The following is a 25,815-nucleotide window of genomic DNA, read 5'->3' as shown; positions in this document are numbered from 1 at the left end:
ACTTCAGATGAAACATCATTTTAGAAATGGTCAGTTTCTCACATTATATTAGCCCCATTATCCTGCCTCTGATTGTCCAACGAATTAAACTTAAGGATTCACCCATTTTGAATATTATATTGTTTTGGAGTGATGTTCTATCAATTCCCGGGGTAATTTAATGGGTAACTGAGCATTTGATGTTCAAGCAGGCAGAAATACAGGCGAAATGACAAGTTTAGCATTATATGAACAGCCTGCTCTAAATCTGAATTTATTCTAGGGCGGTCCCCAACTAAAACTACTAGTCGACCGAGAGCAGCCTGTTCTTTCGACCGAACGATTGGTCTACATTTTTTTACGTGTATTTTTCCATATTTACACACATCCTATGTATTTTAATCATATCAACTATATGCACTGAGCATGTTTGATGCTTTAAGCACACTTTGATGAAATAATTAAGATACAAATGACTAGAGGGAGTCCAACTGCAGTGGCGCCAGAGGGAATGGCTGCCGCTTTACGGGCTCCAAACCAACTGTGCTATTTTGTGTTTTTTCGCATTGTTTGTAACTAACTTTGTACATAATATTGCTGCCACCATCTCTTATGACTGAAAATAGCTTCTGGATATCAGAACAGCGATTACTCACCTCGAACTGGATTAAGATTTTTTCTTTAATGATATACTACTTCTCCTAGACCAGGGACAAATCCCCGTCATTCGCGTGAAGAAAAGACAAGGGGCGGAGATCGGTGTTCCTTGTGAGAATTCGTTGGCGAGTGGGTAACCCACCTCCTATCATCCGTTCTATTAGCCAATGAGCAATCACTGGGGAATAAGCTTGGTTGATCTCCGTTCAAGATCCTACCAATGGGACATTTAAAAAACATATCTTATGTTTCACGGAGTCGTGGCTTAACGAGAACACGGATAATATACAGTTGGCTGGGTTTTCCGTGCATCGGCATGACAGAAAAGCTACGTCTGGTAAGATGAAGGGTGGTGGTGTGTCTATTTGTCAGTAACAGTTGCTGCTCTGAGGTTAGAGTACCTCGTAATAAGCTGTAGACCACACTATCTACCAAGAGTTTTCATCTATATTTTTCGTAGCCGTCTATTTACCACCAAAACCGATGCTGGCACTAAGACCATACTCAACGAGCTGTATAAGGCCATAAGCAAACAAGAAAATGCTCATCCAGAAGTAGCGCTTTAGTGGCCGGGGACTTTAATGCAGGCAAACTTAAATCTGTTTAACCTAATTTCTACCAGCATGTCACGTGCATCCAGAAGAAACTCTAGATCACCTTTACTCCACACACAGAGATGTATACAAAGCTCTTCTTCGCCCTACATTTGGAACATCTGACCATAATTCTATCCTCCTAATTCCTGTTTACAAGCTAAAATTACCAGTGACTCGCTCAACACGGAAGTGGTCAGATGACGCAGATGCTACGCTACAGGATTGTTTTTCTAGCACAGACTGGAATATGTTCCTATGGCTTTGAGGAGTATACCACCTCTGTCACAGATAAGGTGCATCGACGTCATTGTCCTCATAGTGACCGTATGTACATATCCCAACCAGAAGCCATGATTTCAGGCAACATCTGCACTGAGCTAAAGGCTAGAGCTGCCACTTTCAAGAAACCGGTACACTAATCCGGATGCTTATAAGAAATCCCGCTGTGCCCTCAGATGAATCACCAAACAGGCAAGGCTCAATACAGGACTAGGATTGAATTCTGCTACACCGGCTCTGACGCTCGTCAGATGTGGCAGGGCTTATAAACAATTTAATGACTACAAAGGGAAACCCAGCCGCGAGCTGCCCAGTGACGCAAGACTCCCAGATGAGCTAAATGCCTTTTTTATGCTCGCTTCAAAGCAAGCAACACTGAAACATGCATGAGAGCACCAGCTGTTCCAGGCAACTGTGTGATCACACGCTCGTAGCCGATGTAAGACCTGAAGGTAACCGGCCTAAATGACTACCGCCCTGTAGCACTCACGTCAGTAGCCATAAAGTGCTTTGAAAGGCTGGTCATGGCTCATATCAACATCATCATCCTGGAAACTTTAGACCCACTCCAATTCGCATACCACCCAAACAGATCCACAGATGATGCAATCTATTGCTCTCCACACTGCCCTTTCCCTCCTGGACAAAAGGAACACTTATGTGAGAATGCTGTTCATTGACTACAGCTCAGCGTTCAACACCATAGTACCCTCAAAGCTCATCACTAAGCTAAGGATCCTGGGACTAAATGCTGATCCTCAACACTGGAGCTCCACAGGGGTGCGTGCTCAGTCCCCTCCTGTATTCCCTGATCACCGACAACGACGAAACAGCCTATAGGGAGGATGTCGGAGACCTGGCCGGTTGGTGCCAGAATAACAACCTATCCCTCAATGTAACCAAGACTAAGGATATGGTTGTGGACTACAGGAAAAGGAGGACCGAGCACGCCCCCATTCTCATCGACGGGGCAGTAGTGGAGCAGGTTGAGAGCTTCAAGTTCCTTGGTGTCCACATCACCAACAAACTAGAATGGTCCAAACTAGAGGTCGACCGATTATGATTTTAACGCCGATACCGATTTATTGGAGGACCAAAAAAAGCCGATAGCCATTAATAAAAATACCAAAGTTTTGTATTTATTTATTTTATTTGTAATAATGACAATTACAACAATACTGAATGAACTTATTTGAACTTAATATAATACATCAATAAAATCAATTTAGCCTCAAATAAATAATGAAACATATTCAATTTGGTTTAAATAATTCAAAAACAAAGTGTTGGAGAAGAAAGTAAAAGTGCAATATGTGCCATGTAAGAAAGCTAACGTTTAAGTTCCTTGCTCAGAACATGAGAACATATGAAAGCTGGTGGTTCCTTTTAACATGAATTTACAGTTTTCCCAGGTAAGAAGTTTTAGGTTGTAGTTATTAAAGGAATTATAGGACTATTTCTCTCTATACCATTTGTATTTCATTAACCTTTGACTATTGGTTGTTCTTATAGAGTGCCAAGTCTAGGTCAAAAAGGCTCAACAGTTTTTACCCCCAAGCCATAAGACTCCTGAACAGATAATCAAATGGCTACCCGGACTATTTGCATTGTGTACCCCCCAACCCCTCTTTGTACGCTGCCGCTACTCTCTGTTCATCATATATGCATAGTCACTTTAACCATATCTACGTGTACATACTACCTCAATCAGCCTGACTAACCGGTGTCTGTATGTAGCCTGTCTTTTTACTGTTGTTTTATTTCTTTACTTACCTATTGTTCACCTAACACCTTCTTTGCACTATTGGTTAGAGCTTGTAAGTAAGCAGTCTACTACACCTGTTGTATTCGGCGCACGTGACAAGTAAACTTTGATTTGATTTAGTGCGTACGGCCCAGTACATCACTTAGCCATATAGATAACCTGCATAAAGGGTTGTGCAGTTATATTTAACTATCATGTGAATGTCCCATAGCATCTCTGACCTACATGAAAGCTACTGCCTCTAATCGTATTGGCCTTGTTATTTAGTACCACTGGTGTTTTGCCCGTATTCTTGTAAGTACCATTGTTGGTTGTTTTGTTCCAGTATTGGTGCTATCACATCAGCCTCCAGTTATAGTGTATACAGAGAGAGCCTGATTTGTTACTTTATGATGCATTTCTAATGAATATATTGTGCATGTAGCCAAGTGATTAATAGGTGTCAGAGCCTGGCAGTGAAACTGTAAAACAAATGGCAGTAATATAAACCAAAAGTCTTTCTACTGAGGTGCCTGTCTGTGCAATAACAATTAAGGCTCTGATTAGTAAAGAGAACTGGTTAGAGTCTGAGGCAGCACACTGAGGGACTGAATGGGGATCTGGGCCCTTGGAAATATACAGTTAGCTGCCAGGGAACACTAGAGAAAGGAGCCAGTCAAGATACGCAAAGACGTCATGATGAAATGTAGGCACACACACACACACACAGCCTTTATTTCACTATGCAGACTCAATTCCATAGACTCTGCTTGGTTAGCCAAGACGTTAAGCCACTTCCTCATACCTAATGTGCCTCGCAACCAATCAGGAAGGGTTATGGTTAGCAACCACTCACAAAGGCTGCAGGGCACTATGTTTCAATGTGAATGATGCTGTGAGCCTGTGACACTTTTAGCATTTCCTCCATGGCAGAGAGGCTGAGTGCAGGGGAATGTTCCCAGGGTCTGCTAGCCTTTACCCTGGAACAACCGTTTGACATCACTGGGCAGTGAATGCCAGCTGACAGTGTCTTATCCTCTTGAAACTCTGGGGGCAGTATTTCATTTTTGGATATTTTGTCACGACAAGATGCTCGACTATGCATATAATTGACAGCTTTGGATAAAAAGCACTCTTAACGTTTCCAAAACTGCAAAGATATTGTCTGTGAGTGCAACAGAACTGATGTTACAGGCGAAACCCAGATAAAAATCCAATCAGGAAGTGCCCCATATTTTGAAAGCGCTGCATGCCAATGACTCCTTATATGGCTGTGAATGGGCTACGAATGAGCTTACGCTTTCTACGTATTCCCCAACGTGTCTACAGCATTGTGACGTTGCCATGTTTCTGTCGATATTATGGAGCTAATTTGGAAAAAAGTTTGGCGTTGTAGTGATCGATTTCTCAGCCAAACGTGAAGAACAAACGGAGCTATTTCGCCTACAAAAATAATATTTTTGGAAAAAAGGAACATTTGCTATCTAACTGGGAGTCTCGTGAGTGAAAACATCCGAAGTTCTTCAAAGGTAAATGATTTAATTTGATTGCTTTTCTTATTTTCGTGAAAAGGTTGCCTGCTGCTAGCAGGGCATAATGCTATGCTAGGCTATGTTAAACTTACACAAATGCTTGTCTAGCGTTGGCTGTAAAGCATATTTTGAAAATCTGAGATGACAGTGTGATTAACAAAAGGCTAAGCTGTGTCTCAATATATTTAATTTGTGATTTTCATGAATAGGAACATTTTCTAGGGATATTTATGTCCGCTGCGTTATGCTAATTCGTTTCAGGCGATGATTACGCTCCCGGATCCGGGATGGGTAGGTTCAAGAGGATTTTACTGGCCCAGAGTCAATTTTATCACCCCCTCAGTAAACAACTCGCACACACACTAGCATGTACACATTCTTCTGAGGTGAGCCCCAGCTCTGGAAATGAGGAGTCTAAATGTTACAACAGGTCCATGTTAAACCACATATTTCATCCACTGATTGACATTTCAGCCAGGCTTTTCAGTCTTCTCCTCAGTCAACTCCTGTCTCTCACTCTTACATTACCTTGCATTTTGAAGTTATTTTTATCAAGTTTAACCTTTTTTTTGAGACCTCAAAAATGTATTCAGTTTACAATTCTTCAAGCAGCACTCATCCTAGAGCGTAAGTTGTTATAGTGAGTGTAAATCTGCTCATCGATTGAGAACACAAAGAGCAGTAGGTAGAGGGAATAATACCAGGACAGACAGTCTTGGAACAGCGGAAATAGGTCAACAGTTCACTGTAAGGATTCTTAACCTTTCTGGTACAAGTGGGAAGCTAAGCTCGACAACAGCCAGTGAAATTGCAGGGCGCCAAATTCAAAACAGAAATCCCATAACTAAAATTCCTCAAGTATTTTACACCATTTTAAAGATAAACTTATTGTAAATCCAGCCACAGTGTCCGATTTCAAATAGGCTTTACTGGGAAAGCTCACCAAACGATTGTTAGGTCAGCACCTAGTCACAGAAAACCATACAGCCATTTTCCAGCCAAGGCTAGGGCTCACAAAAGTCAGAAATAGCGATTAAATTAATCACTAACCTTTGATCTTCATCAGATGGCACTCACAGGACTTCATGTTACACAATAAATGTGTGTTTTCTTCGATAAAGTTAATATTTATGTCCAAAAACCTAATTTGAAATTGGTGTGTTATGTTCAGAAATGCATTGTCTCAAACAAACATCCGGTGAAAGTGCAGAGAGCCACATCAAATAACAGAAATACTCATCATAAACATTGATAAGATACAAGTGTTAAACATACGAATACAGAACTTCTCCTTAATGCAACTGCTGTGTCAGATTTCAAAAAGGCTTTACAACGAAAGCACACTTTGCGAGTAACCCATATAGCCATTTTCCAACCAAGGAGAGTGTCACAGAAGTCAGAAATAGCATTAAAAGAATCACTTACCTTTGATCTTTATCTGGTGGCACTCCCCGGTCTCCATGTCAGACAACAAATGTTCGCTTTGTTCGATAAAGTTCATCTTTATGTCCAAATACCTCCGTTTTGTTGGTGCGTTTAGTTCAGAAATCCAAAGGCACAATGCGCACTCTCAACACCAAGATGAAAAATCCAAAAAGTACAATAAAAGATTGTAGAAACATGTCAAACAATGTTTAAAATCAATCCTCAGGTTGTCTTTGTCATAAATAATCAATATTTCAACCTGAAAAAAGCTTTGTCAATGGAAAAGGTAAACAAGAAATGCGCGCTCCCGATCACGTGCTTGGTTCATGTCTGGAAATGTCCACTCTCCTCTCATTGAAAGCAGTGTTACTCCCTCATTTTTCAGAGTAAAAGCCTGAAACAATGCCTGAAGACTGGGCACATGTTGAGGAAGCCATAGAGATTGTGAACTGGGTCCTAAGTCTTTGTATGGTGGATAGGCTTTCAATGGAAAAACAGCCTTTCAAAATAATAGTATTTACTGGTTGGATTTTCCTAGGGTTTTTTCCTGCCATTACAGTTCTGTTATACTCACATTATTTTAACAGTTTTGGAAACGTTAGTGTTTTCTATAGTGTTTTCTATCCAAATCTACTAATTATATGCATATCCTAGCTTATGGGCCTGAGTAGCAGGCAGTTTAATTTGGGCACACTTTTCATCCGGAGGTGAAAATACCACCCCCTGCCCATAACAAGTTAATTTAGACCCCCTCTGTGAGGCCCCCCTCCCCTTATATCAGCTCAACCACAAATGTATCAAATTGTAACTGCAACTGTTGCTCCTCGCAGGATGTGGCTCCTATTTAAGATGTATACTGTCAACTTCCCCCGTGGCTGCCTTTTGCGCGTGTGTGTGTGTGCGAGCTATCCATTCAGACTGGTGGCAGGGCTGGGTGTATGCCCCTGGCTGGGGATGACTGTAGCCTGAGGGAGACTAGTTCTCTGGACCTAACACGGGCTCCTCGCAGGAGGCCCCCATCAATCACACTGGCCTAGTGTCACCCCCTGGACTTCTGCAAGAGAGTAGAAAGGAGGGAGTAATGAGGGAAAGAGAGGGGGTGATTGAGGCAGGGAGAGAAAGAAGGGTGCTGTTTTCATCTAGTCTTAACTTCTGGACTGGGGTAGCTGTGGTGTTGAACAGCCCCAGTATTAGCACAAGTGTAGTTATTCCTATTTCTTAACTGTATAATCACTTTATGGTTCACACAGTGAATGTAACCTCTCCCCCCTCCTCTTTACTAGGCATTTGGGAATGCCAAGACGGCTCACAACAACAACTCCAGCCGCTTTGGGAAGTTCATCCAGGTCAACTACCTGGAGAGTGGGGTGGTGAGAGGGTGAGTACTGGCCGCTGGCCCACACTGTGTGTTGTGATAACTCTCAATCCTCCTTTCCGACTTACCCTGTAAACACACACTCCATCCCTGGTGGATGTTCCTGAGCCAGTTTCTGCAGACACAGCCACGGTGACTGCAGACACAGCCACGGTGACTGCAGACACAGCCACGGTGACTGCAGACACAGCCACGGTGACTGCAGACACAGCCACTCTTACTTCCATCATACCATATAAGGCTCGTGAGAAGCACTGTAGTGTGTTTGTTTCTGTTGTGATACCTCTGAGGCCTGAAGCCCTAACCACGTTATAGCACAGCCTCCTTCCTCTCTCTGCCTACAATCTCTCTGGTTACTGCCTGCAGTTTCTCTGGTTACTGCCTACATCACATGCCCTGTCATTTCCTGTCTAACAGAGGAAGGGAGCGCTTATCGTAAAGTTTAACAAAATCAAATGATTAAACGGGTGGATCTAATCCTGAATGCTGATTTGGTTAAAAGCGCATTCTAGCCGGTGTCTATTCCACAAGTTACCACCGGCTAAATCTATGACGTTAAAAGGCCTATTTACTCTGTTCCATCTGACTGCGCAATCCACTGTCTCATCAGCCCAGGCAGGGAAGTTGTAAACTTGATCTCCACTATAAAAAGCATCTAGACATTTTCTCTTAGACAAACATTTAGTTTTCCACAACGGAGATTTGTATAAACCTTGCTGTCTGTCTGTCCGACATTTGCAACATTATTTTAATGTTAAAATTCCATCTTCAACTGTCCAATAGTAATGAAAATGTAGGGGTCAGGACTGGAGAGGCAGGCAGTGTCTCTCAGCCAGTCGAAATCATGAATCAGCTGGCATAATTTTTATGAATATATACAAAGAAATGTCAATTTTAAAAAAACGGTGAAACGAAGTGCAGTTAGTTTGCAGTCTTTACAGATTCCGTTTGAAGTGATTGTGTTAGCTGTTTTGTTGGCTAGCTCCTCTGAACAACAGAGCACATTGATGATTGAGCACATTTTCAATGCCAGGTGAAACCGCACCTCATTAGCACATTGTTATGGATGTATCCAAATAAATGTCACTAGAAAACGGATTAAACAAATGCATCTACTGTTATTCTGTCTGCACTGTTTGACCTGACTAAGTTAGTCGTAGTTGGCTAGCTAGCAAGCAAGGGATAAGAATGTGGCCAGCCAGTATGGCAATGGAACATTTGGAGCGAACGATGTCCATAGATACAGAACAAAAAGACTGAACGACCCGGTCGCGTCTCTGGCAACCGAACCAATAGAACGAATGACCAGCCGGCTTGGATAGCAACCCTAGAATTTTTATGAATAATGAAATACTTTAATCATTATTTGGATATGTTGGTAACCCGTTGTATGAAAGTGATAATGCCCTCGAAGCCGTTGTTTGGTGGATATATTGGCACGGTTTTCCGGCCTGAAAAGAACACCCGTGCCAATATATCCTCCAAACACTGGCTTCTCGAGCATTATCACTTAAATGAAACATGAGTGACTAGGGTTGCACATTTTGGGGAATATTCAGAGGTGGGAATTAACGGGAATATATGGGAATTAACGGAAATATATGCAAATGAATATTAATACCATTTAAATATAGATGTTTTTTGCATTGGACATATTTACCATATAATTTGGAGACAGAAACATAAACCTTTTACCTTATCATAAGTAGAAATAATTGCAAATTATTAAATCCTTCCAATATAAATTTTAAAAACTATTTAGTTACGATTTGAACTTTAATTAAAGGAGTTGACTCTTCACATGGGATGATTTCACTGAACAACAAAAGGGAGTATTGCATGATACCCAATGATCCATCGCATCTCCCAAAAACATTTTCAACATACAGCTGTAAAATTATAGTCTAGATACTAAAGCTTTGGTTGTCTTCCTCTCAGGCTTCCATGTCTTCTCCCTGGACCTCCTCAATGTCCACCTCTTGAACATCAGACTCTGACGCCTCATCTTCACTGTCACTTTCCAACCTTGTTGAGGATGGCTCAAAAAGCCTCAAATTTTCCCAGATGTCCAAAAAATGTTCAGCCCTTGTATTGGTCAGCCTGTTGGGTGCTTTGGTGTGTGTGTTCCCAAACAAAGATCAGTTGCGCTCTGAGGCAGCTGATGTTGGTGGGATTTGGAGGATGATGGAGGCAACAGGGGAAAGAGCCTCAGATCCACAAAGTCCCTTCTACCAGGTGGCTGATGAGATATGTTGGCACGACTGCCATATTGCATCTCCATCCCAAAGCCTTTGCTTGGAAGTGTACTTCGCCAGACTGCCAAGAACCTTGCCCTCATCCAGGCCCAAGGTGGTGAGACACGGTAGTGATGACACCATAGGTCTTGTTGATCTCTGCACCAGACAGGATGCTCTTGCCAGCATACTTGGGGTCCAACATGTACGCTGCAACGTATATGGGCTTCAGGCAGAAGTCTTCATGCTTTTTGATGCATTTCAGAACTGCAGTTTCCTCTGCTTGGAGCAACAGTGAAGTGGGCAGGGCAGTACGGATTTCTTCTCTTACATCTGCAAGCAGAGTCTGAACATCAGACAGGATGACATTGTCTCCCTCAATCCGTGCAATGTCTACTTCTGTAGGTTTCAGGCTGCTTACCACTCTCTCCCAAAATACATCTTCCAGGAGGATCCTCTTGATGGGGCTGTCCATATCAGGAGACTGTGATATGACCATTCCTTGTAAAGACTCCCTCCCCTCCAGGAGACTGTCAAACATTGACAGCACCACCCCAATGGGTGTTGCTGGGCAGCTTCAATGTGGTGCTCTTATTCTTCTCACTTTGCTTGGTGAGGTAGATTGCTGCTATAACTTGATGACCCTTCACATACCTAACCATTTCCTTGGGTCTCTTGTAAAGTGTATCCATTGTTTTCAGTGCCATGATATCTTTGAGGAGCAGATTCAATGCATGAGCAGCACAGCCAATGGGTGTGATGTGAGGGTAGGACTCCTCCACTTTAGACCAAGCAGCCTTCATGTTCACAGCATTGTCTGTCACTAGTGCAAATACCTTCTGTGGTCCAAGGTCATTGATGACTGCCTTTAGCTCATCCGAAATGAAGAGACTGGTGTGTCTGTTGTCCCTTGTGTCTGTGCTATTGTAGAATGCTGGTTGAGGGGTGGAGATGATGTAGTTAATTATTCCTTGCCCACGAACATTCGACCACCCATCAGAGATTATTGCAACACAGTCTGCTTTCTCTATGATTTGCTTGACCTTCACTTGAATTTTGCATCCAGCAAATTAGTAGATAAAGCACTTCTGATTGGAGGGGTGTATGCTGGGCGAAGAACATTCAGACATCTCTTCCAATACACATTGCCTGTGAGCATCAGAGATGAACCAGTTGCATACACAGTTCGGGCAAGACATTCATCAGCATTTCTCTGACTACGTTACTCCATTGAGTCAAAAATGCTTCTGATTCCAGGAGGACCATGAGCTGTTGCTATCGATAAGGTGTCCGATTACCTCTATTCGAGGTGAAAATGATGAGGGACTTTTGTCAGGTTGCTTGTTGTAAGCTCTGAGGGAACTTTATGCACTTGGCCAGATGATTCTGCATCTTTGTTGCATTCTTCACATATTATTTGGGACAGTATTTGCAAATGTACACAGCTTTTCCTTCTACATTAGCTGCAGTGAAATGTCTCCACACATCAGATAGTGCCTGTGGCATTTTCCTGTAAAGATGAGAAAAAAATGTGTAAAAAAATACAAACAAGTACAATTCCATGTACAGATAAATAGTTAAGTAGTTAGATTAAACAACTCCTTTGTTAGATACATGTTTTAAAATGAAACATGTATGGAAACAGGTGCATTAGCACTCAGTTAGCAGGCCCAGGCAAGCTAAAAACCCACATGGTAGCAAAAACTAACTATCAGAAAAAATATATTCACCCCACCTAGTATTGTAATCAAAACTTACCAGAAAGCATGTAGTCCTTGGCTCGGACAGTGTAGTAGTGTGGGCTCAATAGCATCTCATTAGTGTGCAAGATCTTGAGAATCAGCTGTACATGTGATGGAAGAGTGCACTGTGCATGCAGAGGGTTCTAATTCCATTGACTATGGGATAGTTTAACCAATATATGCCACAATACATTGCCTTACATGTATCCCACAAAAAAAGGTTCACTGTTATAAGCTAACTAACTTTTCTGAAGAATTTAAGCATAATTCCTTAAATTCTAGAGCTTAACCTCCCATGGGAAAATTTGGGAAATTTCCCGGAAAGTTTCCGACCCTTTGCAACCCTATGAGTGACACTTTGGCCTCTGTTCGAGATGAGCTTACTCTACTATACAGACAGGGACAGTTATTCCCAACCTGATTATAAGGTCTTAAAACAGGGACTCATTGTTTTATATTGAATTGCTTAGCTTGAGAGGGGAGAAAGTAATTGAATAAGAACTGTTAAGTTGCTGTTGAGACTTCAGTGGATGAGCTGTACTAGTGATGGTTGAGCTTGTTATGCTTGTAGCAGAGTGTCTGTCAGTCAGAAGCCATTGATTACAGCAGGACAGTGCTGACATTCTGCTGTACAAAAGCTTGCTGTGGAGCAGCCAAGAGTGGAGCAGCCAAGGCCGCTCTATAGAGGAGATTACCAAGGGAAGCCCTGGGACGTGCTCAGCACTGCACTGGCAAGGGTGTTTTCATTCACTACATTACACTCTGCCTGGCTGGTTACAGGGTCTCACTGGGATGGGAGATGGGCTTTCTCAATGTAACAGAATAGCATGGGAATACCTGTGGCATGGATCTTTTAAGACTTGACTAGCGACAAAGTTACATCCTCCTCCTATTTGTGTATCGGTCTCTCTCTTCGTGTGGCAGCTATCCTGGGGTGGCAGGAGCATTGGGCCAGTAACCGAAAGGTCACTGGTTTGAATCCCGAGCCAACTGGGTGAAAAATCTGTCTGTGACCTTGAGCAAGGCACTTAACCCTAATTTCTCCTTTAAGTCACTCTGGATCAGGGCGTCTGCTAAATGACTAAATAGTCAAATGTGTGTGGTTGTATATGTGTCTCTCTGTGTGTGTCTCTGGGTGTGACTTGTGGATGGACTCCAGTATTCCCCGCCTGGCTCTGCTTATTTTTCTATTAGATCAGCTCTCTATAGAGACGCAAAGGGCCAGCTAGTGAAGTTTCCATGCTCAGCAAAGGCCACTGGCCTCCCTCCCTGCCTGAGCTTCCGGTGTTAAAATACACACAACAGCCATCGGCCCTCTATTCTTAGAGTTTCAACAAAATGAAAGATTAGCTTAAATGTTGTTTTTGTCAGACATGCCTACGTAAAAATGCAATTGTCTCTGTTTAAACTGTTGATCGTAGTGGCTGTTGTTGCACATTAACATTACCATGTCACTGTGTACATCAGACTGATGCCGTCCATATCTAGACTCTTAGTTCAACTGTTTAATGTTCCACCGACCATCTGCTCATGATTCCCCTCCCCCTCAGTCACTACCACCTCTCTCTCTCACTCACACACACACACACACACACACACACACACACACACAAAAGACCCTCACCAGACACACTTCACAGCCAAGTGAAAGGACCAAACTAACTTCAGTGTCACTCGTTTTCTCATTCTCTCTCTCTCTCTCGTTCTTAGAGCCATCGTGGAGAAGTATCTCCTGGAGAAGTCTCGTCTGGTCTCCAGAGAGAATAATGAGAGGTAAAGGGCAACAGCAGGGGTTACCTTTGATCCTCAATGACCTGTGGAGGCCCTCTGTAGAAACAGAGAGCTTCCCCCTGGTGCCTTTTGATATTCAGAAAGAAACAATTTCCAAGAGTGACTCTCAGAACTAACTTTTTACCTAGCCTGAATATGTGCCAAAGAGTTGTGATCAATATGGGAGATGATACTTGTTTTTTTTATGAATACATATTGAATTGATCATTTATTTATAAGCACTGAAGTCCTACTGTTTCTACTTCAAATGCCCTGGGTGGGGTTGTCATAGCCTGTACATATCATTAACCCTATTCTTCATGTTATTACTCACTAGGTATGTGTCAGAGTTCTATTATTATATGATAATGGATTAGTCCTGTTGTTACTCGTATACCATCTTGTCTGTTGAAATTAGCTTCTGTTTTCATAATGTCTGCCTGTGATGTCAGTGAGATTCTCAGAAGTAAACATGAAAACTCACGCCTGTGTGGTTTTGCAACAATGCAAGCCGGCCGGCCAACTGTTAACAAGACTGGAAAAACTGACAGCAGCATTCACGCTCATTACTAAACTGGCACGTTATATACACAGTCAATGTTGGGTCAGGGTATCTAATACTGCCACAGTGTTGACTTTTGATGGTCTGTATTCCAACATTTAAAACCAAAAATCGCCTTTTAAATGAATGTATGATTTATTCTTGCCAGCTAAAAATGCATAACCTTATAACAAAAGCAAACAAATAACAAATGCAAAAATCACACTGTATCCACTAACCAAACGCACCGTTACATTGTTCTGTGTCCCTTTAGGAACTACCATGTGTTTTACTATCTGCTGGTGGGAGCGTCAGAGGAGGAGCGCAAGGAGTTCAAACTGCTGCAGCCTGAAGATTACCTCTACCTCAAGCAGGTACTGTACACACACACACACACACTTACTGTACATTCCCCCTGCAAGAAAGAACCACATCCCCATTAGCTAGTCCCTTAGGTGCCCTTGACAGATATTCTGCTGTGTTTGCTTGTGTACATTAGCTTCATTATCTTCTTTTAGCAGATGCCCTTGGCTACATTCATTTAGTGTACATTCCCTTGTACCCTGACTCTCATTCTATTCATGGGTTGTGTGTGTGTCTTAATAATCTCTGTATTTGAACTGGCTCAAGGTAACATTCCCCGTCGGATTCAGTGCTAGTAAACCTGGTATGCAGAGTCATTGTCATGCAGTGAATGGCCTGCATATGCTCTGTTCTCTGCCCATAGGTTCATTAACATGCAGTGCACATATCTACCTATCTATCTGCAGCAATATTTTAAGATCGAAGATGAGGAAGACCTGTGCCATGACTTTGAGAGGCTTCAGCAGGCCATGGAGATGGTCGGATTCCTGTCTGCTACTAAGAAACAGTGAGTGGACATGCCCTGGTCATGGGCCGTGAATCTACACCACTGAGTTAACGTCTATCCCTTACACACCATTCGATTCCTTAAATGGCTGCCTATACGTTTGTCAAATACAGTAGGTCATACATATATTTGCATACTGTAGTCAGTTTGTATTACTTGGATCCTCTGCAAGCACTGCCATTAAACCCTTTCCTCTGGGGCAGTAGTCACAGTAGTTGGCAGTGATATGAAACAATGGAAAAGAAAGTCTGTTCTATTCATTTTGATTCTATGGTATGATGATTGTATCCCTTGTCTGTCCGCTGTAGGATCTTCTCTGTGCTGTCGGCCATCTTGTACCTGGGCAACGTGACGTACAGGAGGAAATCTACAGGCCGAGACGAGGGGCTGGACGTGGGGCCCCCGGAGGTCCTGGCTACCCTCTCAGACCTGCTCAAGGTAATAATGTCTGGTCTGCTGTTGTAGTCTACACCCAATCAACCATTAGTCTTTACTCTGGGTCCTGGAAAGACCAATTCCTTTTGTCCCGACCATGTACTAACACTTCTGATTAAGCTAATGAAGGTCTTTATGATGAGCTGAATCAGGGCCTGCATTCACAAAGCATCTCAGTCAGGGTAGGAATGCTCAGTCAGGGTAGGAATCTACGATCCGGTCCCCCTGTGTTATTCATTATGATCTAAAAGGAAAAAGTGCTCCTAGATCAGCACTCCTACTCTGAAACACTTTGAGAAAAACAGGCCTAGTATTAGTGATCTAATTAGGTTATTTGAGGTTGAAAGGATTGTAATAACCTAAACATGTGGCTAGGTATAGGTTTCATCATGACTAACATCCCAAACAGTGAATATATTCTATTATTGTCCAGTGAAGATGGTTCTTCCCTAATGATTATACAGGAAGCCTACTCTCCACTAAATCAATGTTTATTTTGTCCGTCCCCGATAATGTTGCAAGTCTTGAGAATTGTGTGTGACCTCCCAGGTGAAAGAGGAGTTGCTGGTGGAGGCGCTGACAAAGAGGAAAACGGTGACAGTCAATGACAAGCTGATTCTGCCCTACAGCCACAGTGAGGTAGGCAACCAACCACCGGTCTTTAAGGCCTATCATTATCTTGTGTGTCACGTATTGGTCTTTTCTATTTCCCTGTGTCTGTCTTCTCCGTCAATCTTCTCCGTCGGTCTTCTCCGTCGGTCTTCTCGGTCTTGACTGGTCCGTCGGTCTTCTCCGTCTTGACTGGTCCGTCGGTCTTCTCCGTCTTGACTGGTCCGTCGGTCTTCTCCGTCTTGACTGGTCCGTCGGTCTTCTCCGTCTTGACTGGTCCGTCGGTCTTCTCTGTCTTGACTGGTCCGTCGGTCTTCTCCGTCATGACTGGTCCGTCGGTCTTCTCCGTCTTGACTGGTCCGTCGGTCTTCTCCGTCTTGACTGGTCCGTCGGTCTTCTCCGTCTTGACTGGTCCGTCGGTCTTCTCCGTCTTGACTGGTCCGTCGGTCTTGTCCGTCTTGACTGGTCCGTCGGTCTTGTCCGTCTGTCTGGTCCGTCGGTCTTCTCCGTCGGTCTTCTCCGTCGGTCTTGTCCGTCTTGACTGGTCCGTCGGTCTGGTCCGTCGGTCTTGTCCGTCTGTCCTCTCCGTGTTGTCTTCTCCGTCGGTCTTCTCTGTCGGTCTGGTCCGTCGGTCTTCTCCGTCGGTCTTCTCCGTCGTTCTGGTCCGTCGGTCTTCTCTGTCTTGACTTGTCCGTCTTGTCCGTCCGTCTTGACTTGTCCGTCTTGTCCGTCCGTCTTGACTTGTCTGGTCGTCTCCGGCGGTCCGGCGGTCGTCTCCGGCGGTGTCCGTGGCGGTCGTCTCCGGCGGTCTCCGTGGCGGTCGTCTCCGTCTTGTCCGTCCGTCTTGACTTGTCTGGTCGTCTCCGGCGGTCGGGTCCGGCGGTCGTCTCCGTCTGTCTCCGTGGCGGTCGTCTCCGGCTGTCTGTCTCCGTGGCGGTCGTCTCCGGCTGTCTGTCTCCGTGGCGGTCGTCTCCGGCTGTCTGGTCCGTCGGTCTTGTCCGTCTGTCTGGTCCGTCGTTCTTGTTGGTCGGTCTTCTCCGTCGGTCTGGTCCGTCTGTCTGGTCCGTCGGTCTTCTCCGTCGGTCTTCTCCGTCGGTCTTCTCCGTCGGTCTTCTCCGTCTGTCTGGTCCGTCGGTCTTCTCCGTCTGTCTGGTCCGTCGGTCTGGTCCGTCGGTCTTCTCCGTCGGTCTGGTCCGTCGGTCTTCTCCGTCGGTCTGGTCCGTCGGTCTGGTCCGTCGGTCTGGTTCGTCGGTCTGGTCCGTCGGTCTTTTCCGTCTTTTTTCTCCGTCTGTCTTGTCCGTCGGTCTTCTCCGTCGGTCTTCTCCGTCTTGTCCGTCCGTCTTGACTTGTTCGTCTGGTCGTCTCCGGCGGTCGTCTCCGGCGGTCGTCTCCGGCGGTCGTCTCCGTCAGTCTCCGTGGCGGTCTTCTCCGGCTGTCTGGTCCGTCGGTCTTCTCCGTCGGTCTTCTCCGTCGGTCGGTTGGTCTTCTCCGGCGGTCGGGCGGTCTTCTCCGTCTGTCTTCTCTGTCTGTCTTCTCCGTCTGTCTTCTCTGTCTGTCTTCTCCGTCTGTCTTCTCCGTCGGTCTTCTCTGTCGGTCTTCTCCGGCGGTCCGTTGGTCTTCTCCGGCGGTCTGGATCGTCGGTTTTCTCCGGCGGTCGATTGGTCTTCTCCGGCGGTTGGGCGGTCTTCTCTGTCGGTCTTGTCGGGCGGGCGGGCGGTTCTCCGGTCGGTCTGTCTGTATCTCTCTCTCTTCTCCCTTCTTCCTGTCTTCCCATTCACTCCCAATCTCTCTTGCTCTCTGTCTCTTTGTCTGTCTCTCAGGCCATCACAGCGAGAGACTCCATGGCCAAGTCTCTGTACAGCGCCCTGTTTGACTGGATTGTCCTGCGCATCAATCACGCACTGCTCAACAAGAAAGACATGGAGGAATCTGTCCCGGTAAGAGAGCGATAACACACACACACATGCATGCACATAGGAATGCAGCCGAGAGTTTCCCCTCTCCAATGTTTAGTCCGGGACAGACATGTCGGCAATTCCTAATGCCCCACAAATAACTTGAAGTAAAAAGAATTAAGCAATTCATTTATTACACTTTTTTTTAAAAGACCCTGCCAAAGCTCTAGTATGATACAAGTGACATTGTGAAGCCATTAACAACTTATCTACATTTCTGACTGACCTACTGTATGATTTGGTCTGTGCCAGTGTTTGTCTATAGGGGTCCTAGATATATTTGGCTTTGAGGACTTTGAGACCAACAGTTTTGAGCAGTTTTGCATCAACTATGCCAACGAGCAGCTTCAGTATTACTTCAACCAGCATATCTTCAAACTAGAGCAGGTGAGTTCGCCCTGGCTGCCTCTCATATATAAATACTTTTGTGTATATATAGTATATGTGGACACCCCTTCAAATGCATTGATTTGGCTATTTCAGCAACACTTGTTGCTGACAGGTATATTAAATCAAGCAAACAGCCATGCATTCTCCATAGACAAACATTGACAGTAGAATGGCCTTATTGAAGAGCTTAGTGACTTTCAATGTGGCACCACCATAGGATGTGACCTTTCTAACAAGTCAGTTTGTCAAATTTCTGTGCTGCTACAGCTTCCCCGGTCAACTGTAAGTGCTGTTATTGTAAAATGGAAACATCTAGGAGCAACAACGGCTCAGCCGCAAAGTGGTTGGCCACACAAGCTCACTGAAAGGGTGCGAGGAGGAATAATTTCCTGGGGCTGTTTTTCATGGTTCCGGCTTGGTCCATTAGTTCCCCTGAAAGGAAATCTTAACAATACAGCATACAATGACATTCTAGACGATTATGTGCTTCCAACTTTGTGGCAACTGTTTGGGGAAGGCCCTTTCCTGTTTTAGCATGACAATGCCATGTGCACAAAGCGAGGTCCATACAGAAATGTTTTGTTGAGATCGGTGTGGAAAACTTGATTGGCCTGCACAGGGCCCTGACCTCAACCGCGTCAAACACCTTTAGGTTGAATTGGAACGCAGACAGCGTGCCGGGACTAATCGCCCAACATCAGTGCCTGACCTCACTAATTTTCTTGTGGCTGAATGGAAGCAAGTCCCTGCAGCAATGTTCCAACATCTAGTGGAAAGCTTTCACAGAAGAGTATAGGCTGTTATAGCATCAAAGGGGGACCAACTCCATATTAATTCTCATGATTTTGGAATGAGTTGTTTGACGAGCAGCTGTCCACATACTTTTGGTCATGTAGTGTAGATTCAATGTCATTGTATTTCTATGGTGGCTCTCCATAAGGACAGTATAACAGCCCTGATGGATCCTATGTCTTCCCTAACTGTAAGCCTGTTTGTCCATTACAGGAGGAGTACCAGGCGGAGGGCATCACCTGGCACAACATAGACTACACAGACAACGTGGGCTGCATCCACCTCATCAGCAAGAAGCCCACTGGACTCCTGTACCTATTGGACGAGGAGAGCAAGTAAGGACTTCAAGTCTTTCAAAAATATATATATTCCATTAAAGAGATGGTGCACTTACATTCCATATGTTGTTTTGTTTTTTAATTACTGCAACTTAAAGATAGTGTTCATTACTTTGCTATGATTGACAGTATATTTACATGTTTGATGGAAGAAAAGTTAATGTGGTGAATCTATCACTTTATTCTCTTTCCCCCTTCACTCTCTCTCTCCTCCTCTCGCTCTCCAGTTTCCCCCGTGCAACTGACGAGACCCTGCTGGCCAAGTTCAAGCAGCAGCACCAGGGGAAGAAGTACTTTGTGCCCACACCTGTCATGGAGCCTGCCTTCGTCATCCGACACTTCGCTGGGAAGGTCAAGTACCAGATCAAGGTAGGGATGAATGAACATCCACCCCCAAACACAGTCACAGGCTCCCTGTTTACTATCATGTACAGTTGAAGTCGGAAGTTTACACCTTAGCCAAATACATTTAAACTCAGTTTTTCACAATTCCTGACATTTAATCCTGGTAAAAATTCCCTGTCTTAGGTCAGTTAGGATCACCACTTTATTTTAAGAATGTGAAATGTCAGAATAATAGTAGAAATAATTATTTATTTCAGCTTTTATTTCTTTCATCACATTCCCGAGTGGGTCAGAGGTTTACATACACTCAATTAGTATTTTGTAGCATTGCCTTTAAATTGTTTATCTTGGGTCAAATGTTACAGGTATCCTTCTACAAGCTTCTCACAATAAGTTGGGTGAGTTTTGGCCCATTGCTCCTGACAGAGCTGGTGTAACTGAGTCAGGTTTGTAGGCCTCTTTGCTCGCACATGCTTTTTCAGTTCTGCCCACAGATCTTCTATAGGATTGAGGTCAGGGCTTTGTAATGTCCACTCCAATACCTTGACTTTGTTGTCCTTAAGCCATTTTGCCACAACTTTGGAAGTATGCTTGGGGTCATTGTCCATTTGGAAGACCCATTTGCGACCAAGCTTTAACTTCCTGACTGATGTCTTGAGATGTTGCGTCAATATATCCACATAATTGTCCTACCTCATGATGCCATCTATTTTGTGATGTGCACCAGTCCCTCCTGCAGCAAAGCACCCCCACAACATGATGCAGCCACCCCCATGCTTCAAAATTGTGATGGTGTTCTTCGGCCATTATGGTCATTATGGCCAAACAGTTCTATTTTTGCTTCATCAGACCAGAGGACATTTCTCCAAAAAGTACAATCTTTGTCCCCATGTGCAGTTGCAAACCATAGTCTGGCTTTTTATGGCGGTTTTGGAGCAGTGGCTTCATCCTTGCTGAGCGGCCTTTTCAGGTGATGTCGATATTGGACTGGTTTACTGTGGATAAAAATACTTTTGTACCTGTTTTCTCCAGCATCTTCACAAGGTCCTTCGCTGCTGTTTCGGGATTGATTTGCACTTTTCGCACCAAAGTACGTTCATCTCTAGGAGACAGAACACGTCTCCTTCCCGAGCGGTATGATGGCTGTGTGGTCCCATGGTGTTTATAATTGCGTACTATTGTTTGTACAGATTAATGTGGTACCTTCAGGCGTTTGAAAATTGCTCCCAAGGATGAACCATTTTTTTTTTCTGAGGTCTTGGCTGATTTCTTTTTATTTTCTCATGATGTCAAGCAAAGCACAGAGTTTGAAGGTAGACCTTGATATACATCCACCGGCACACCTCCAATTGACTCAAATTATGTCAATTAGCCTATCAGAAGCTTCTGAAGCCATGACATAATTTTCTGGAATTTTCCAAGCTGTATAAAGGCACAGTCAACTTAGGTATGTAACTTCTGACCCACTGGATTTGTGATACAGTGAAATATAAGTGAAATAATCTGTCTGTAAACAATTGTTGGATAAATTACTTGTGTCATGCACACAAAGTAGATGTCTTAACCGACTTGCCAAAACTATAGTTTGTTAACAAGAAATTTGTGGAGTGGTTGAAAAACTAGTTTTAATGACTCAGTGTATGTGTATGTAAACTTCCGACTTCAACTGTAATGTCTAGGGGGTTGAGGGAGGTTTCTTGTATTTGTTTAGCTCTTCATTGTTATTGACAGCATTATTATTGTTGTTCAGAACGTTCTTACTCATTCGTGACAAAGCTTCCACTATTCATCCACTATTCACTTAACGAGGCAAGGCAGTTAAGAACAAAGTCTTATTTACAATGACGGCTTACCCCGGCCCAACCCGGATGACGCTGGGCCAATTGCAGCCGTATGTGATACAGCCTGGATTTGAACCAGGCACTGAGATGCAGTGCCTTAGACCGCTGCACCACTCGGGAGCCTCCGAGTGGTCAGACTGATGACAAACTGATGACAAACGGCGTCTTTCTTGGCGAGTCTAAAACGACCTCGGCATGCGAATCCACTCCTATGACTCTTCTTGGCAGGACTTCCGGGAGAAGAACACGGACCACATGCGTCCAGACATCGTGGCTCTGCTGCGGAGCAGTGACCGGGCCTATGTGCGTCAGCTGATTGGGATGGACCCGGTGGCCATGTTCCGCTGGGGCATCCTGCGAGCCACCATCAGAGGCATGGCTTCCTTCAACGAGGCTGGACGCCGCTGGGCCGCCAAGAACGCAGGTAGAATATATACACCTTACACTGTAGAAAAGTGGGAAGATGACTATATATATATATATATATATATATATATATATATATATATATATATATATATATATATATATATATATCCTTGAATTTCAAAGCCTCAATCTGCCAGTCTATTTGTTGTGTTGACTAGATGAGAAAAGTGTCTCGTTAAATTAAATCAAGGAAATACTAAACAGGGAGTTGGCCTCTGAAAGAACTCAACTGGATTATTTTTATTCATTTGACAAGCAGTAGTCATGGGGACCAGTCTTCTGTCCTCATAGAGCCTTTAGGCATCTAATGTTATGTTTGTCTGTGTTCCTGTCTGTGCGCGGGTGCTTGTCTGTGTTTGTTCAACAGGTGTGCAGCGCCCTACTTCCAGGACTCCTTTGGGGGAGCTGCAGAGGTCCAACACGCCTGTAGAGAGAATGTACAGGTAAGACCCAGATCCACCACATAGCTCTCTGACTGAGGGGCACACAGGGAAGAAGGTAAACTACATTTGTCCCAATATTCACACTTCCATCCCACTTAAGAAGTGATGCATTGGCCCTATGGCCCGCCTGTTTCATTTTCCTGGTCAGGTCAAGCATGCAGGAATAACTCCTGGCCCAAGCCATGCATACTAGATAGTATGTTAGTGTGGATCTTGAGACATATTATGGGAGGGCTGGGTATCGGGCCTTCTTCCTCTCTTCCACTGTTGTTTTGGGTGTGATGTCATGTGATTGACAGATGGGTCTCTCTGTCCCCTGAGGTACACTGCAGATAGGCAGGAATTCACAGTGGTTACAATCTACCACTGTGGAGCTACAATCTACCATGAGGAGCTAAACCCCAAGGACTATTCTTCCATCAGAAATCCACTTTAAAAGCACAACCCTACTAACTTGATCCAAAACCAAGTCGTCTAATTAATCTATACCATAAATATGGAAGATTGCATTTGGGATTAACCAGAATAATTTAAATCACTTTGCCTGATTGAGGTTCCTCATGGAGAACAAGTTGAGGATTGGATAATCAGTCAATCAATCAAATTGTATTTGTATAGGTCTTTTAAGAAATCCGTTTGTCTCAAAGATGACAAATGACAGGGTGAGCATCCATACAGTGGATTTATCCAGTGTCCCTGCACCAAGGATGACATGAAGAAGACTCAGACGGTAATATCTTAAAAATCACAAGATTCTTCAGGAAAGGTATCTGTTCTGGGAGACAAATGGAACTCCCCCTAAGCCTCTAGTAATTGGAACTGGATGAAACTATTGAAACAGTTGGCTTGTGTGCTTCCTGGTCTCTTGTATGACGTCAGCTTAGTCAAATCCATAGAAATAGAATTATATGTATCTCTATGGTGGAAAGAATCCTCCTTCATCTCATCCTGCCCTCTGTGTTGTTTCCCCTGCCCCTGGGTGACCCCAAGTGCTGTTCTCTCCCCTCCACAGACAGCATAGTTAGCCTAGTAGCAGGGTAGCCTAGTGGTTAAAGCATTGGACTCTAGTAACCGAAAGGTTACAAGTTCAAATCCCGACCTGACAAGGTACAAATCTGTTGTTCTGCCCCTGAACAGGCAGTTAACCCACTGGGTGGCCCGACATTGAAAATAAGAATTTGTTCTTAACTGACTTGCCTAGTTAAATAAAGGTTAAAAAAAAAAAAAAATCTACTTTGATCACTCTGACAAGCGCCCCCTAGAGGCTATCAAAGACATCTTCACAGCTGATTCAAATAATCAAAGCTCGATGATGGGTTGGTTATTTGAGCCAGCTAGGGCAAAAAACAAAATGTGCACGTGGGGGTGGGGGGTTACTTCATGACGGTTTGCAGCAGGCATATATTTCTTTAGTTAGGAAAGGAAAGCAGCTCCACTGCAAACATTGTCCGTCCTAATCATTGACAGGCTGCATCTTGTTCTTATTCTCTTCCTCCTTTCTCTTTCTCTCCTCTATTTCCCCCACTTTCTTGCTCTCTGTTTCTCTCCCTCTCTCAGCCATGGTAATCTGCCTTTTCATCCAGGTTTATTATGGTTAGTGTAGAACACAGAAAGGTGTTAGTGCTGCCATGCTCTGATCATTTACTCATTACTGGGAAGAAACTGGCAAGGCTGTGCACACTAATATAAGATAGTACAGCATTAAGAACATGTGCACACTAATACATAGTAGTAGTAAAATTTGGTACATGAATCAGGTCAGGGAAAGTGCTATACATCTCATGTCCTGGAGTAGTTGTGATGAGAGAGGAAATGTAATAAACAATTTCCTTTGGAGAAAGTTTGAGGATAACATAATTGTAGTGTCTAAATGGACCAAAATCCCCTGTTCTAATAAGAGCATTCTCAGAGAGGAACTGAGCAGTAAGCAAAACGCCACCCCTAGCACCATCGTTAGGCCCTACCCCTTATGTATTTTTATAGATCTGATAGGTGTAACCAATATGGGGATAGCTCCACCTAGGCTTTTGATAAGCTATGGGGAGGCTCCTCCATTATGCTTCCACCTATCTGGTTCCTTCAGACCTGAAAATAATGAAGAGGTCAGGGCTTTTATGGGCTGTTCTTGGACTGGGCTAGTTTGTCTATGGTACCTTTTACTTACGGCCCAGCCCTTCCTGCCTGACCTCCTTTTTGGTTTATTGATCAGATGTAAGTAGAGTATTATAAACTGCATTGTTCGAAGCCCTGAATGCTGATTGGCTGTCAGCTGTGGTATATCAGACTGTATACCACAGGTTTGACAAAACATGTATTTTTATTGCTATAATTACGTTGGTAACCTGTTTATAATGTCAATACAGCAACTCAGGGGTTTGTGATATATGGCCAATATGCCCTCTTAACAACAACAGTCTGCCCTATTCACCACCAGTATAACACCAGTCCAATGACTAATTCTAATCCGCAGCAGTGTAACACCAGCATGGATAAAATACATCAACCAGTGAAGCTTTGATTCAGGAATGCATGCTCACAGTACTTACTTACAGGAGTATGGTGTGAGAGAACACAACCTATTGTCTTTCTACACTCTGCTTTAGCCATGGCTGGATGGTCTGAACTAAAGCAGCATTAAACACCAGTTTTACATGATCTCAACTTCAGATCTCTAACTGGTTTGTTGGTGTGTTTCTCTTGGGAAGTAGGCTCTTTGGTGGTGGGGTGTTTTCTGTCTTTTGAGGTGTCCTGACAGCGGTGTTTCTACCCCCCCCCCCCCCCCCCCCCTGTCCTCCCCTTATGCCCCGTGCCCAACACCCCTTCCCGTCTCCTCCCACTGTCTCTTACCCTCCATCCTCCTCACCCACTGTGGCCCTTGCTGGGTTGATTCAGGGACATGCATGCCCAGATAATCAGCTCCATTAAGGACTTGCAGCTGGACGGTGAGGACCCTCGCAAACTGCTGCAGTCCTGGGGTCGGCTGCGGTTCCCTCGACACCTCCTTCAGTGAGTCTGTAGCCCCTTCAGCTCAGCCCAGCTTGGCCTACCGTGGTCTAACCCAGCTTTAACAGTGCTCAACCTCAGTCCTCCTGGGGGCTGAGGCATCCCCTTAGTTGCAAATCTTTGTTCCAGGCCAGTACTAGCACACCTGATTTGACTAAGAAAAAATGTATCCTAGTCCAAAACTGGAAACAGAATTATGTATACGGCTAGAAGACATAATTCCTAATCCCTCACGCTCAACACGTGACAGACAGTTTAAGACACATGCTGGGTAATTGGCTGTTTTGAGACCAAACCTCATTGAAAAACATGAATCCTAGTTATTTGCTGATGGCTGCAAACAACACTAGTCTGCTTGTGATAGTGGACTGCAAAGCCCATAGAGACTGGCTTCCAATTTGATTTTGATTAGCATGAGGCTGATATTGTAATGCAGCGAGGATGTTGCCCATAAGGGGCTATAATGGAGATACAGAGGACTTGAGGAAAG

The 25,815-nt window shown here is 44.2% G+C and overlaps 1 protein-coding gene across 7 annotated transcripts in view; it reads left to right on the top strand.

The window, feature by feature from the left end:
- Positions 1–25,815, top strand: part of LOC110498717 (unconventional myosin-IXb) — a 116,001-nt gene that overhangs the window by 52,064 nt on the left and 38,122 nt on the right. For 6 of the 7 annotated variants that reach the window (XM_021575380.2, XM_021575441.2, XM_036960119.1 and 3 more), the window contains exons 3-15: positions 7,496–7,590; positions 13,274–13,336; positions 14,149–14,248; positions 14,645–14,745; positions 15,054–15,183; positions 15,730–15,819; positions 17,610–17,726; positions 17,997–18,131; positions 19,140–19,261; positions 19,492–19,633; positions 21,679–21,874; positions 22,247–22,322; positions 25,215–25,328. In XM_021575380.2, coding sequence (XP_021431055.1) covers positions 7,496–7,590; positions 13,274–13,336; positions 14,149–14,248; positions 14,645–14,745; positions 15,054–15,183; positions 15,730–15,819; positions 17,610–17,726; positions 17,997–18,131; positions 19,140–19,261; positions 19,492–19,633; positions 21,679–21,874; positions 22,247–22,322; positions 25,215–25,328 — 1,481 coding nt within the window. The remainder of the gene's footprint in view (positions 1–7,495; positions 7,591–13,273; positions 13,337–14,148; positions 14,249–14,644; positions 14,746–15,053; positions 15,184–15,729; positions 15,820–17,609; positions 17,727–17,996; positions 18,132–19,139; positions 19,262–19,491; positions 19,634–21,678; positions 21,875–22,246; positions 22,323–25,214; positions 25,329–25,815) is intronic. The other variant, XM_021575515.2, reaches the window with a different exon arrangement.

The sequence above is a fragment of the Oncorhynchus mykiss genome, chromosome 1 (genome assembly GCF_013265735.2).
Source record: "Oncorhynchus mykiss isolate Arlee chromosome 1, USDA_OmykA_1.1, whole genome shotgun sequence".
In the NCBI taxonomy this organism is placed as follows: domain Eukaryota; kingdom Metazoa; phylum Chordata; class Actinopteri; order Salmoniformes; family Salmonidae; genus Oncorhynchus; species Oncorhynchus mykiss.
Note: the sequence above shows the minus strand (reverse complement) of the source record. Positions and strands in the feature narration are given on the sequence as shown.